Source organism: Patagioenas fasciata, chromosome 18 (genome assembly GCF_037038585.1).
Source record: "Patagioenas fasciata isolate bPatFas1 chromosome 18, bPatFas1.hap1, whole genome shotgun sequence".
NCBI lineage: Eukaryota > Metazoa > Chordata > Aves > Columbiformes > Columbidae > Patagioenas > Patagioenas fasciata.
The window spans coordinates 897,837-912,392 of record NC_092537.1 but is presented as its reverse complement, the minus strand read 5'-3'; the positions used below and the strand labels follow the sequence as shown (position 1 = coordinate 912,392).

Genomic DNA, 14,556 nt, shown 5'->3' with positions numbered 1-14,556 from the left:
CACGCACCTCTGCCAGAGCCCGTCCTGGCACATGCACCTCTGCCAGAGCCCATCCCGGCACACGCACCTGCACCAGAGCCCATCCCGGCACATGCACCTCTGCCAGAGCCCATCCCGGCACACGCACCTCTGCCAGAGCCCATCCTGGCACACGCACCTCTGCCAGAGCCCGTCCCGGCACACGCACCTGCACCAGAGCCCATCCCGGCACACGCATCTCCGCCAGAGCCCATCCCGGCACACGCACCTGCACCAGAGCCCATCCCGGCACACACACCTCCACCAGAGCCCATCCCGGCACACGCACCTGCACCAGAGCCCATCCTGGCACACGCACCTGCACCAGAGCCCATCCCGGCACACGCACCTCCGCCAGAGCCCATCCCAGCACACGCACCTGCACCAGAGCCCATCCTGGCACACGCACCTGCACCAGAGCCCATCCTGGCACACGCACCTGCACCAGAGCCCATCCCGGCACACGCACCTCCGCCAGAGCCCATCCCGGCACACGCACCTGCACCAGAGCCCATCCCGGCACACGCACCTGCACCAGAGCCCATCCCGGCACACGCACCTGCACCAGAGCCCATCCCGGCACACGCACCTGCACCAGAGCCCATCCCGGCACACGCACCTGCACCAGAGCCCATCCCGGCACACACACCTCCACCCTCACCACCCACACACAGAATTCCTGCCGGCGCAGCACAGCACGCACATTTCCTGCAGAAACCCTCTACGTGGCCTTTCAAAGCTGCTGTACCGACATAATGGGGAAATCAATTCTCTTCCTCGTTTTAGTACAAAACACAGTTTTGCTTTGCTCAATTTCTACCTAAAACGTTGCTGTTGAGGACAGTTTGTGCTCAGGAGACTTGAGCCCAGCTGGTGAGTATTTCCAAACAACAACACTCAGGGCACTACGAAAAGCACCACGGGTGTCACAGGCGGTCACACGCTGCCAGCAGCTGTGTCTGGGGGGGTTGCAAACAAGTCCTGCACACGCGGTGTCTGTGGGGCTGCAGATGGTTCCTGCACACGCGGTGTCTGTGGGGCTGCACACGGGTCCTGCACACGCGGTGTCTGTGGGGCTGCAGATGGTTCCTGCACACGCGGTGTCTGTGGGGCTGCACACGGGTCCTGCACACGCGGTGTCTGTGGGGCTGCAGATGGTTCCTGCACATGTGGTGTCTGTGGGGCTGCAGATGGTTCCTGCACACGCGGTGTCTGTGGGGCTGCAGCAGCTCCATCCTCACCATGAGACGCCCCCACCCTGGTGCTCGTGGTGCAGGGGAGCCCCAGTTTCCGTGACTCCCCCTCCCCGGTCCCTATGGATTAGTACAGGAATGCTCCACATTTTTTCTTTCCTCCCCTTAAGTAATGTTCCCTGGTTTATGCACACGAAGTCCCGAACACCCCCCAGAACTCCCCATCCACCCCCGGAGCTGCCTTCGCCCGGCTGTCTACTGTGATTTATTTCATTAATAAAGACAGCCCCCTTCCCCGGAGAAGCTTTCCTTAGAAAGCAGACAAATGTTTTTAATAAGAACTACGGGAGGGAACAGCACCCTGCTCCTCCTGTGGTACTCGCTTCCACACTGGAACCAAGGCACCAAAACTCATCTTGATGAGAGAAAAGCCTGGTTTAAAGCTTGACCAAGCAACCAAGCCCCACAGGCCTGACGCTCATCCTAATGAGTTATTCTGCTAATGATACGGGGGAAAGTGAATGTCAGCGCAGCTGAGGAGGTGTCAGCAATGGCTCCAGCTCCAGCCCTTCCTGCTGGATTCTGTGTGGGAACCAAAGCCACACGGAACTGGCTGCCATGGAACGGGTTCCGTGATGTCCTTAAACGCAGGGGAAGCTACCTCACCACCCAAGAGCTCCACGGGCCTAAGGACCGGAGCAGCCGTGACGGATGGCTCACGCAGCTTTTGGATGAGACAGCAGATAAAACGTCCAGTTTCTTCGTCATTAACATTTAAATAGCAGCGGCTGGATCTAAACATCCATTGCATTGTCAGGCAATGGCATTAATACAGACTGTGTTATTATTCACAGAAATCGCAACGCTGCCAAGAAATTAAGCTGAAAGTTCCGTTACAGTTTGGCTGCCTGACTCCCAAGGTGCCTTTTCATGTTTGCTTATAATAAGGTGAGATTTACTGCTTGGTTTTATTTCATACTTAAAAGTGAAACCTGATCTCTGGCTAAAAGATTCTGGGAATTGAAGAGTTTGTGCTTCCAGCCACTGCCAATCTCTGCCCATCTCCCGAGAGCTCTGCTGTGGGTTTTCCTAGAACAAGGCTTCCGTCTGGCTCTCGCTTCACATAAAGCCAACGGAGTTACCAGAACACGCTCACTCGCAAAGCCGCCCCGGTGCAGATCCACCGTCACCACCCTCCTCCTTCGCCATAACAGAACTTCTGCTTCCCAAACTTTAAAAAACAACGACAATGCTTCCAAAGGTTCCCCCAGGCGCCCATGTGGATGTCCAGTCACTGCCACTTGTTCCCGTTCCAGCTAAAGGTGCCCATATGGGGCGCCCGAACACGCAGCGCGGCCCACGCTAGAGGACAGAGCCAAGCGGACTCCATCGTCACTCCCAGCCTGGCTCCGCTTACAGACAAGCACAACATCTACAACGAAACAACCCTGCAATGCAACCTGCAAATGTGCAAAACGGCTGGGTGCAGACCAACTGCAGACCTCTCCTCATTTTCACACAGCGTCTCGATCACGCCCCATGGGCCGCAGGGCTGTTGCTCTGGGCTCTTTCCCCAGTGACACTGCACTGTCACCAACTCCCCTGCTCCCCCTGACTTTCTTCCCTCTGACTCCACAAGCACAGTGGTCGTGCAGCTCCCCAGAGCTGATGGAAACAACTCCATTCGTTTCCCTTCCCAGACTGAAAGAAAAAGAAGGAAAAAGAGCAGGGAAAGGCGCTGGGCTGTGCGCGGGGCACCGGCGCATGTCAGGAGCTGCAGCACCCGACTCGAGAGCACGCAGAGACAACCACGCGTTACCTTCATGACCGGCTGAGCAAAATACTTGGCACTCCATTCACAGAACCCCGTCTGCACTGTGGCCGAAATGAAACTCTTGTGTCCAACGGCGTCATCGGCGTCGTCCGCGGTCTGTCCAGAAAGAGAAGAGCATGTTAACTCACGTCCCCTCCCGTTCACACGGACAAGATGCAAACACAGAAGTACCAGATTGCCTCCAGCACATCCGCGGGCACAGAAAAGCTCAATCACAGTGCCAGGGATGTGAAACCTTTACATCCAGCTTTAAGATCACTGTCCTTGCATCGACTCATGTGAAATGCGCAGATTCCCCTATGTGCACAGCACAGGCATCACCGCGCTGTGCGTGAGTCAGGGCTGAAGCATCAGGCCCAGGATGAGTCTCCCCATGGTCTCCTGGGCACCTGGCAGGAGAAAGAGCGGAGCAGCGAAGATGACTCAGGACAAGGCGCAGCCGGACACAGCTCCGCGCCAGGGCCACGCGTGGACGGGTGTCTGTGACGAGGCTCAGGCCGTCCAGAAAGAAAATGGGCATTTTCACACAGTTTCACATTTCACACTCCATTCAACCAGGTTTGCTCCGTTTTTTCAGAAACATGACCCAGGCCGGTGCTGCCATCCCCACGAGAAGTGCGGGTGTTCCTGCTAAGGCTTCAACGCTTTGGTTGTCATGGTTTGGTTACTTTCTTTGTAATCTGCTGTGATTCGTCTGCAGTGACATCCAGGACCCCCCGTGCGTGTCAGCCCTGCCCCACACTGGCCCCTCACGCTTCTGCACATGGAAAAAGCCCAGTGTCCGACGACTGGTTTCAGAATGCTAAAACATATGTAAACCTCTTGTTGGCTTCATGCTGAAAAGAGGAGTCACTGCTGCTCCTCCCAGGGGTCGCCAGCTCTTAACTGATGAACGTGTTCCAGCAGGGAGACCCATAACGAGCTCTGGTCTCCCCAGGAACAGCCTGGGCTCGTGTCCCCCAGTGCAGAGGGGGCAGTGGGAGCGGGTACGGCTGCTGGAAGGGTGAATATTCTGGCGCAGAGGCACCTACCAGTCTCTTGAGCAAAATGCCGGTTTGTAGGTTAAAGGAAGAGGAATCTGCCCCTTTTCCCCCTCGGTCCCTGCTCTGCTGAGGTTGGAGAAAAAGCACCCGAGGGTCATGGATCTGACTCCGTGTTATCACTCAGGCAGACAAATGTTTATGAAAGGATGAACAATCAACTCTGATTAAACACTTCTTAGTAGTAGAAGTGAAAAATGCCCCATCCAAAGCTATAAAACAAAATTTATCCTGGAGAAAAAAATTAATCAATTTTTAATTTTACCAGCCAGAGGAAGCCAATCTGGAGTTAACAGCAGCCAGAAGCAAACCAGAGATAACGCAGAAATAAACCACAGAGAACAGAATGTGTAACAAAACCCAGTCAGGTCTGAAAGGAAAGTCTCGTTACCTGTTCCGGCCCTTTGTCAAACATCTTCCTGGTCCTGGGGAACTGGTGGGAGTGGGGGGTGTACTGGACGCCCACGCCGCCCGCGTTGGCCGGCCGCCCCGACCCCATGTCCCGGCTGACCGGCTGCTTGCTCACGTCGTTGGTCAGGCTGGAGCTGCTCGTACTGGTGGTTGGAGGGGACCCTCTGGAGATTGGGAAAGAGGGAAGGATTTAGGTATCGCTGGAGATAAGGATCTCACATGTGAATTATGCTGCTTTTACTTTGTTCCTTTCTTATAACATTTACACTTCACTGCTGCGCTTCCTCTACTGAAACACAAGAACACAATCGCCCGTCCCTCCAAAAGATGTACAGAGCCCCAAAAGAGAGTGACCCCTGACTGCGCCAACTCCAGCCTGAGGAGAAGAAAACTCACATTGTGGGAACCTGCATGTCCAAGAGAGCACGGCCACAGGTCACGGTGTCCGACCTGCGGCACGCCGACCAGCCACGGCGTTCCAACGGGGACTGCGAGTCCCGCCAGCCCACACAAAAGCATCCGAATTTACATGTATACTGAGGTTTATCTTATTGCACAGTTACATTATACTATCAGAAAACATTAAAAAAGCATCACTGTGCAGTTCTGGGTCCTCTGCTCCAGCTCTGAACCTTTACTGGTGCACACTGACAATGGGACCGCTGCATCCAAAGTGTGGTGTTCGCTCTTGGAGAGCAGGTTTTGGGAAATAGTCCGATTTTCAAATCCTAGCTTTGCCCACACCATTATCTCAACTTCCCTGCAGTTCAGGCATCGCTCACTGATCACCAGGTAACCCTGGCTTCCAGCAGCTGAAAGCGCAGAAGACGCAGATCAGACTTGACCGGGCAACCTGGATAGCACACAGAGCATGAGTACAGCAGCAACACGGAGCTCTGCCTTTCAACTCCTCTTTAGATAATTGGTGTGGCTTGTTACTCTTTGTCCTAAGAAGAATCACAGGAAGAAACTCCAGACCTTTCCCCAGAGCTTCTGCTTCTGAACGCCCTACCAGAGCTGCACCGCAGAGCTACCGAGACCGTGGCGCGTTCAGCCACCGGTGCAGGCGCCGGGGGAGCGGGAGCCCCCAGCCCCGGGCGGAGGAGCCGGCAGCGGCCGGAGCTCACCCGACTTGGTGGATGTGCATGCCCTTGTTGGTGGGGCTGGCGGGGGCCGACTGGGTCAGCGAGGACGTGTCGAGGATGCGCTGGGGACGAGCGTTCACCGTGGCCTGCAGAGAAAGCACAGCGGAGTCCTGAACAGCGAAGAGCGCAACGCGCCAGCCGCCGCTGGTTATCATCTAATACAGACCCGCACCTGGGGTTAAACGAGCTTACGCGCTCTGTTAGTGTGCGTGGGTGTTTAAAAATGTACATGAAAAAAGCCCCTGTGTAGTTCCCAACACAAAAGATGATTTTGCTACTTTTTCAGTCAGCAAACACTCACCAGAAAGTGCCCTTCAGGTACTCAGAGGCCCTGGCTGCCCGGAGCCTTCGCCCCGCGTGTTCTGAGCGCAGCGAGCACGGTGCCGTGGGGCAGGGTTCTGCTGGGGCACCGTGGGGCAGCGCTCTGCTGGGGCACCGTGGGGCAGGGTTCTGCTGGGGCACCGTGGGGCAGGGTTCTGCTGGGGCACCGTGGGGCAGGGTTCTGCTGGGGCACCGTGGGGCAGCGCTCTGCTGGGGCACCGTGGGGCAGGGTTCTGCTGGGGGCCCCGCTGCCCGGGCTTTGCTGCTCTGCCTCTCAAGTCGCCTCTTTTCGGGAGGGGAGTCGGTAACTCATAATTTTGCAAACTGACTCCAGGTTAAAAACACCAAGAGCACGGTGTCGGAATTACTTGCTCGTGCACGGAAAAGCCTGAACCGAGGAGCGATGTGGGGAACAACTCCTGGGGTAACCCGGTCTCAACCTGCCATTAAAAACAGCTGGAGGAAGCAACCTGGCAGGAAGCAAACCTTCCTTAATGAATAGTGCTTTCAAAAAGCCTTAAAAAGCCAACATTGCTTATTGGGTCCTTCGTTTTGGGACAGGCAAAAAGCATAGTTTGGACTTTTAAAGAGATGAGGCTGGGAACGAGAGCTGCACCGTTCCGACCTGCACCATAAACACAAATCACAACACAGCCGCAATCTGCGCCAGACCAGCAATGGCTCATCAGCCCACGAAATCAAACAAACCGGCGTATTTCCCATGCAGGAAGCCTGCACGTCTGCGCAACCCACTCACCGGCTGCTCGCAAAGACATCACCCTATTTACAGACCAGATCTATATTCATGGCTCCATTAAGAAGCCTGAATAGGCCTGGTCTCATTTGAATGCACGCAGTGCCTCGCAAATAACTATTTCCCAAATGCAGACTCGTAAACAGAACTTTCGCACCGCCACAGAAGCCCAGGCCTGGCCCAGGTCTGACCGCAGCGGTTCAAACACACAGCTCCGAATGCGCCGCCCCAGCGCCGGCTCTGAGCCCCCAGTACCCGAGCCACACAACTGACCCCTCTGCTACAAACATGGGCAGGAGCATACGGCCCGAGGGCACGGAATGCTGAGCTCCCGAAGGTCCGGTGACCGCCACCATCCTCACGACGATCCCATGGTTCATCTGTCCAGGAGCCCAACAGGAACAGGCACCGTCGTACCAGTTTGTTCACTTGTGTCGATACAAGAAACCCTCAGACGTCCAAGTTCCAAAATGTGGCCTCATGTTCCCTGAATTTTGTATTAATTAGAACAAAAGGATCAAACTCCAGAATATCGAAGTGCTTTACTTCTCCTGAAGCTGTATTTTTGTTTAAGCAAGAAAATGAACTTTCATTTTTCTTCAATGGTAAAATTCAAATAACGAAATGGAAGATGCGCTGTTTGTGGGTACTTGGCAGGACCCCTGGGCAGCACCCGGGCTGCTCCGTTACACCCAGCAAAGCTTCATCAGCACCAGGGAAAACCTCAGACACCGTTAGGAGAAACGTAATCGTTACCGATTTGCATCGCTCGTCAGACAAGCGCTATAACCCGCCCGAGGCCCCGGCGCGGAGACACCAGCCCAGGCTGTAAATCCCGGCAGCGCCGCCCACGGCGGGGGCTCTGTCCGTAACGAAACGAACAAAGGCCAGATCGGAGCCCAGGATGTGAAGCCTTCATCCCATTTTGTGGGCTGTTCACAGCAGGGGGGTTGTTTAATGCAAAGAGCCCGTCTGGAAGCCACCTAAGCCAGGTGGCACTGGCAAAAGCGAAGGCCACAGGACCGCAGCGGGCAGGCAGCGAACCCGCTCTATGTGCAGCTGCCCAAGCTACCGGACAAACTGCACTTTTACATACTTTCCTTATGGATCCTGTGCTTAAGGCAAAGAAGAACAAATAAGCTTTGTTCACTGAAGCATCCCCAGATACAAATCTTTCTAAATGGGAAGGTTTCTTCTGCTTTTGCAAGCCCGTCTGCAGAGCCATTGCCTCAGCAAGGCCGGGGACACCCAGCCCCTCCGCTTTTGGACCCCGCTCAGCACCACGACATCTGGGTCCAAACTCAGAATCAACACAGAACTCACACCACACGAGTCACAACGTTCACTACAGATGTCACAACACGACAATCACAATTGCGTCCCTTTTCATCTCACGGTGGGAGGATCGTTCCGTTTTGCAAGGAGCCCTCCAAAACGAAAACTGAAATAGCTTTGTGCACGAGAGCACAGAGGGAAAGCTTCCACCTTTTCTTTTCGCCTCAGTTTGGCGTCTCCAGCCTGACAGCCGTTTGTTGTACAGCTTAATCACTGGGAAGCGCTGACCCCATTGCTCCCACTGTCACAAGGATCCTCTGTCCCAGCCCTCAGTTTGCCACTCGCTGACACGGACACTCAACACAGACAGAAGAGTTCAAATAGGTAACCGTTTTCTCAACCGAAAATCGGACTGAAAAGCAAGAGATCTCTAAGGCATTAAGATGGTGGTGCACAATGCTGGCATCTCTTACTGCAACCTGCGCTGAGAAGCCTGAGTGTGAAGATTCAGGATTCCTCCCTGGCAATCACCAGTAAGAGAGGCCGCCTGGCATTGCGATGGCTCATGGGCTTGATGCTGAGCAACCAGAAGCGGGGGAGGACGGTGCCCCGCGCTCCCCGGCCGGGACGGGGTGCCTGGGGTCCTGGTGCTGGGGGCAGGTGAGGGTGCTCCGGCTGCCGGGCGCTGCGGCCCCAGCGGTGACGCAGCCGCGGCGCCGGGATGCGATGGGATGAGATGGTGCTGCGGGCCTGGGTGCCGGGGCTGCATGCTGACTCACATGTACTAGTTCACCTGGGTTGGAGAGCCGTTGTGGCTTCAGTCTGCAGGCCAGTCCCACTTGCATTATCTAAATCGGTTTGCAAACGGATAATTTAATGAAGTATCTTTAAGGTTTCTCCCAGGGACCTCTAAATAAGACCTACTGTCCAAGGTCTGTGCCTAATTCATATCCTACAACAACCCCAGGCCCTCCCCCATTTCTTTATTTGAGTTCCCATGAGTGTTTATCATTTTGAAACGTTAAAAGCTCCTCCTGCAATAGATCCAGTTTGAATTTGGACCACTTACCAGAGCCCGGCAATGGATCTATCCAGCTCAGTCTACCCATGCTCTGCCCAAGCACGAGGAAATCAACACAGCAAAGCCTCGGGGACACAGGTGGCCCCAGACGGACGTACCTTGTAGGCGATACTGTTGAGAACTTTCATAGCCAGGTCCGAGACATCCGGGTAGGGGTCGGCAGCGAGGTGTAGGAGCACCCTCCAAATTTGGGTATAAACACTGTTGAAACTCACACCTAAAATAAGAAAAACAGAACAAAAGCCAGCCCGCAGCACACGGCGATCCACCAGACGCTGCGATCTCATGGGAGAACACTCATCAGAACTCCAGACATCACAATGACATGGAAGGGAACATCAAGAGAAGAGCTCAGGAACACCCTGCGTGGGCACTGTGTCTCCGTTTTGTCTTTGTGAACCCTGCATGTGCTTGTAAAACAAAAGTGGGACAACGAGAAAGAAATTAAAGCTGTCTAAATAAGTCCAGTCAAGTGCTGGTTTTCTGGGCTCCCGAAGCACATCTGGAAGGGCAGACAGCAGCGTCTGTGCAGTTCCTGCGCTACAACACTATAAAACCAGTTACTAGCTTATATTTTTATGGTTATTTTTATTGCTGTTTTAAGCATTAATACTTAGCTTGAATGTCCAGCACTTTATATATCCTGCAGTTTTACCAAACATGTGTAATATTAGAACTGAAGCTTTAGGACCGGCACCTTTGAGAAGCACTAAGTCTAACTCAGCACTTCCTATTGACATTGGTATCAATTTCTCAATTGCCAGTCTGTTATTTAACGCCTTCCGTTTGGCGTTTCAGCAGAAGGGACGGACAGATCCACCGCGCAAATCAAATGAACGAGCGTTTGCAACAACCGACACAATCCTGCGAACAGTTGATTGTGCTGCTTTTAGGCCAATCTTTGTCATTTGTTGTCCCAGCGCTCCCCGCGTCTGACGCTCCTAACGCCTCACCTGGGAGCTGAGCCGCCTGGACAAGATCAAGTGGTTGCACTAACAAAAAAAGAAACTAAAATGGGGATTTTGGATGAGTCACAATCAGTGGCAAACGACAGATCAAGCTGTTCCCTCATTTCCTGTTGTGCTTCTGGAGGCCCCTGAATCTGAAGGGCTGCGTTAGGAGGAAAGGGCTCCCTGGTCACCAAACGCGACACAAACACTCAGCACTCGGGGTCCCGAGCGCGGGACACGGGGATCGGGGAGAGAACCGAGCCCGGTGCTGCAGATCCCAGCCCAGGGTTTGCCTGTGCTCCCAGCACTGTCCCCTGCAGGAGTTCTCACATCCATGTTTAGATAAAGAACGTCCACACACAAGAGTCAGCCTCTGCCCCCCGCCGCCCGGGCCGGCACACGATGCTGTCTGACTTCTCCAGGCTTTGTTTCTGCAATCGCCACGTTATGCTGGGAGCTTTTACTCCCAGGGAAAGAGAAAGGAGAGGAGGAAAGAGAAAGAGCAAGAGAGGGAGAGACAAAGTGCTGCGAGCTGCGAGAGGAAGCGAAGGCGCAGGGCTGGAGCAGGCGGGGCCGCGGGCTGAGCTCCGTCCAACCCCGCTCCTGAGCAGAGCTCACACAGGACCCACGCGGAATCGGAACCGCTCCACTGCCTTTGAAGCCCTCGCAAGACAGTAAAACGAAAGGGAAGGGCAGAGCGAGAGGCCACCCAGCAGTTTTCCCAGTGTCCCTGATACCCACCTCGCTCCCAACACAGCCACGAAGAAGAACCAACACCACTTTTTATACACCTGAGCTTCATGAAAAAAACCAACCCAAATTTAAACCAGAAGCGCTCCAGTGCAATTCCTCACGCAGCCTTTGGAAAGAACACCGGGAATCTCTACACAGGCATCTCGGGCTCAGAGCGGGTCCTTCCTTCTGCATCCCCCAGCGCCGTGCTCCCCGCGGCACCGGCTCCTGGCGGGCACATCCGCGCGCTCCCGGGGGCACCAGAGCCCGAGCACCGGGACAACGGAGGCAGCACACGCGGCAGGAGGAGCCGCGGCTCCATTTCATGCCATGGAATAAAATGCAAAAGCTATCCACGAGACACAAACAAAGAGCCGAGCAAGGTGGACGGGGTGTTAATCTAAGCAGACAGCTCTGTAATTAGTCAGACTGATTCAAAGCCAGTTAAATGGACCTTGCAGTATAGATTTACGTTTACAAAATGACTCCTCTCCGCTAAGGATGTCAAAAACAAATTGCCTGCCTCTCCTGACGGCTTTGATTTTCTTTGCATGCGGGCAAGTCCCAGCTCAACGGAGCCGCCGGGACCCGCGGGAAGGGCCATGCGCCCAGCTCACCGACCAGAGCAGCGGTGGAACCGCAGCGGCTGCAAAATGAATGCTGATGTTTTCACTGATTCCCTTTGCTTTGGCAGGCTCTGACGGGGTTCCCTCTACCGCTGGAACAGCCCCTGCAGGGATGTCCAGCCTGGGGCTCCAGAAGAAGGTTCCGGCCGCTCTCACCCAGCGGAGCAGCGGAACACGAGCCGGCGCTGCCCCGCTCCCGCCCGCGGGGAGAGGCGCAGGGTGAGCACCACGCTGGAGCAGGCACAGCGGCGCCCGGGACGCGGACACCCGCTGCCATCAGCGCTGCTCCCACCTGCTTTGTCACCGTGTCCCGCAAGCGCCTCCTCTTCCCGTGAGTGACACAGAAGGTCCTGGCAGAGCCACTGGGGCGCAGGAACGCCTGAAACCCTGAGTGCTCTCTGAACTCCACATGACAAAGGCAGACGGCAGCCCGTTCGCCCCCGATCAGCCAGCGGGTGCTTCTCGCCCAGCCCCACGGGCCGTGCAAAGGGCTCCCGCACGCTCCGAGCCCTGGTGCCGATTCACGCGGCAAAGCTGGAGCTTCTTTGTGTTCCAACAGAAACCAGAAGCAGCTCATTGGGAGAGTTTGACCCTGAGAGCAGGTGCCCCGGCCCGGGGCAGCCCCTGCGCCGAGCTGCCGTTCCCAAAAACCACTCGCATCCCCGTATTTTGCTAATGTGCAAGCTACTATTTATAAATGCTGCTGGTTGATTCCTTACTCCTCATTATGTCTGCGCATTTAAATACACTGCTTGGTGTCCCAACCCTCGCTCTCCCTCGCTGCGGTTCCCTGTCCACCTCCTGCTCTCCTCGCTGCAGCAGCCCCTGCCGGGTCACTCCAGGCAGCTCTTTGGGACGGATCCTCTGACATGGCAAACAGCTTCCTGCCCCGGCCCCTCCTGCTGCAGAACTGTTCCCACCATTTCAGCACTCCAAGATTTTTCACCCTTCTTTAATCATTCCTTAGCATAATCTTGCCAGGGATGCTCTCTGTAGGACAAAAACTTTAATCATGCTGTTTGGATATGAATAATCAACCTCAAGGTATGCAAACCCCCATCTGAATTCTTTCCCTTTTCCTACCTTAAAACCAAACTAAACCAAACATTTCCAGGTCACCAAGATGAATGCTGAGTTGTGTGGAATAAGCATTTGGGGAGGGCACTGCGTGGGGGCACTGGAGTTGGCTGAGGAGCTGTCTGCAAAACGGCACAAGGACTGGAGAGGTTTCCTCCACTTTGTGGGGAGAAACACGTTGTAGGATGCTGAATGTCAGTGAAGTGGATGGACTGATCCAGAATAATCCCTCTAGCACCATGTTCCTGAAGTTGCAAGAGAGGAAGAAAGCCCTGAACACCAGCGAATCAACCCGGGGAGCGCAGAGTACAGAACACGGAATTAAACTGCGCTTGCCAATTTCTACTCTTGTTATTACAGACCAGATTTCTGCTTGGGTTAGAGCCCACCCATGTGCCCAAAGCAGCTTTTTTACTGCGCTGCCTGTCTCAAATACTTGGCAGCGTTGTTCCTGCAGAGCCAAATCACCGTTAATTCTTCCAGAAGAGAGAGCAGAGCAAAACGCTTCATGAAGACACGGCTGCGACCCGGGTGGACTCCCGGGTGCTTCCCCTCGCCCGTTTACAGCCGGATGTGGGCGCACAGCAGGACCTGAAGCAAAGGGGTTAACGAGAGCGGCCGCGCGGCGCTGGGCCGGGAGCTGACGGCACATTGAAAACTCCTTCCTTGGGGAGCCGCAGCGAGCAGGCTGCAGGATGCAATCCTTCAGCAGGAATGAGAAAAGCCTGCTTTGAGCAGGCAAACGCTGGAGGTAATGGGATTCTGTGTGAGTTATGAATTTTAAACACTTCTATAAGCTCTGCCGTTTCCAGCTGGATGTGAGCTCTTCCGAATGAATAGGAATGAGGGCGGCTCGGGAGAACTGCTCGGTTTGTTCTGCAGGTCTCCCCGCTCATCTGCAGGTTGTTCACCTGTGCGGTGAAGCTCTGGTGAGACACACACACACACACCAGGGAAACCAGGAGAACCCGAGTTCTACCTCAAAATGGAGAGAAACTTCCTAACACTCCTGGCATGCTTTAGAAGAGCCAATTTCATTACCTGCAATCCAACGCAAATGAACTGCTAAAGCTTCTAATGTGAACGCGTGGTTTTAAACTGCCACAGGGGCTCGGGAATTACCACCCCAGAACGTTGCAGCCCAGGAAAGCCCCGTCACCATCACCTCTTCCACCGAACGCAGAGCAGAGCACAACGCCCCCTCAGCCAGGCCAGGCCTGCTGCCCCGGGGACAGCCACACCGCTCTTTTTGCACTGATTTTTGAAGGCCAGAAACATGCAGGCACATCTAATGACCACAAAGACAATCCGGAGCCTTCCCGCAGCATCTCCATGCCCTGCGCTGCCTCCCCTGCAAGGAGCCGTGTCCCTCTGCCTGTCGTCTGTGCCACCGCCCCAAATGGCCCGGACGGTTTGAAAAACTGCCGCTAATTCAAAGCAATGCTATCGCAGCAATTGGACGTGACTGAGAAAACTACTTGAGAAACAACTGAGTTGAACCAGCTCAGTATAAACATTCCAGCTCCGCTCTATAAAAGAAATGCAAATAATCCATTACACACAAATGAGCCATGTGCTGCATAAATACACGTTAAGCTGCCTCTCCTCCTGGGCTCCAGCACTCGGCTCTGCAGAGTTCTGGGCATCACCCAGAGAGTCAGAGAACGGGGGTGTGGGAGGCGTCAGAGTCCGCGCCGCTCCTGCTGCTTCGGGAGACGCCGGAGCGGGGGCTGGAGGCGGCGGGATCAGCCCTGGAGCTCCTCGCACAGGAGCACAGTTCTGGGAAATACTCGGCCTTTTTGCTTTTAAGACACAGCCTGGGATTTCTTCTTTTTATGTCCTATTTTAACACTGTACATATAAACCTGTGTAAGAAATGAGCTAGGGAAAGCTTGCTTGGCTGAGTAACGCTATGAAGCGGTTGTGCTGTACAGAAACACGAGCACATGAGAAACAAGCAGGGGAAGGCGCTGGTGCGGGTGAGTCCTCGCTGCCATCTCCAGCCAACGGAACTGCCATGGATGTGAAACTCCTGCCTACGCTACGTTTTTGTGCTCACATTCCTACCGGACTGCTGCCCCTCGTAGTGAAGCGTCCGC

At 54.8% G+C, this 14,556-nt stretch overlaps 1 protein-coding gene across 6 annotated transcripts in view; it reads right to left on the bottom strand.

Annotated features, from left to right (window-relative positions):
- The window catches only part of RPTOR (regulatory associated protein of MTOR complex 1), a 92,760-nt gene that overhangs the window by 24,817 nt on the left and 53,387 nt on the right, over window positions 1-14,556 (bottom strand). For 4 of the 6 annotated variants that reach the window (XR_011741837.1, XM_065852099.2, XM_065852100.2 and 1 more), the window contains exons 21-25: window positions 9,171-9,289; window positions 8,771-8,839; window positions 5,624-5,727; window positions 4,477-4,660; window positions 3,031-3,141 (exon numbers count right to left, since the gene is read on the bottom strand). Coding sequence is in view for 5 of the 6 variants with exons in the window: in XM_065852099.2 (XP_065708171.1) it covers window positions 3,031-3,141; window positions 4,477-4,660; window positions 5,624-5,727; window positions 8,771-8,839; window positions 9,171-9,289 (587 nt within the window). In the remaining variant the exon portion in view is untranslated. The remainder of the gene's footprint in view (window positions 1-3,030; window positions 3,142-4,476; window positions 4,661-5,623; window positions 5,728-8,770; window positions 8,840-9,170; window positions 9,290-14,556) is intronic. The other 2 variants (XM_065852101.2, XM_065852102.2) reach the window with 1 other exon arrangement.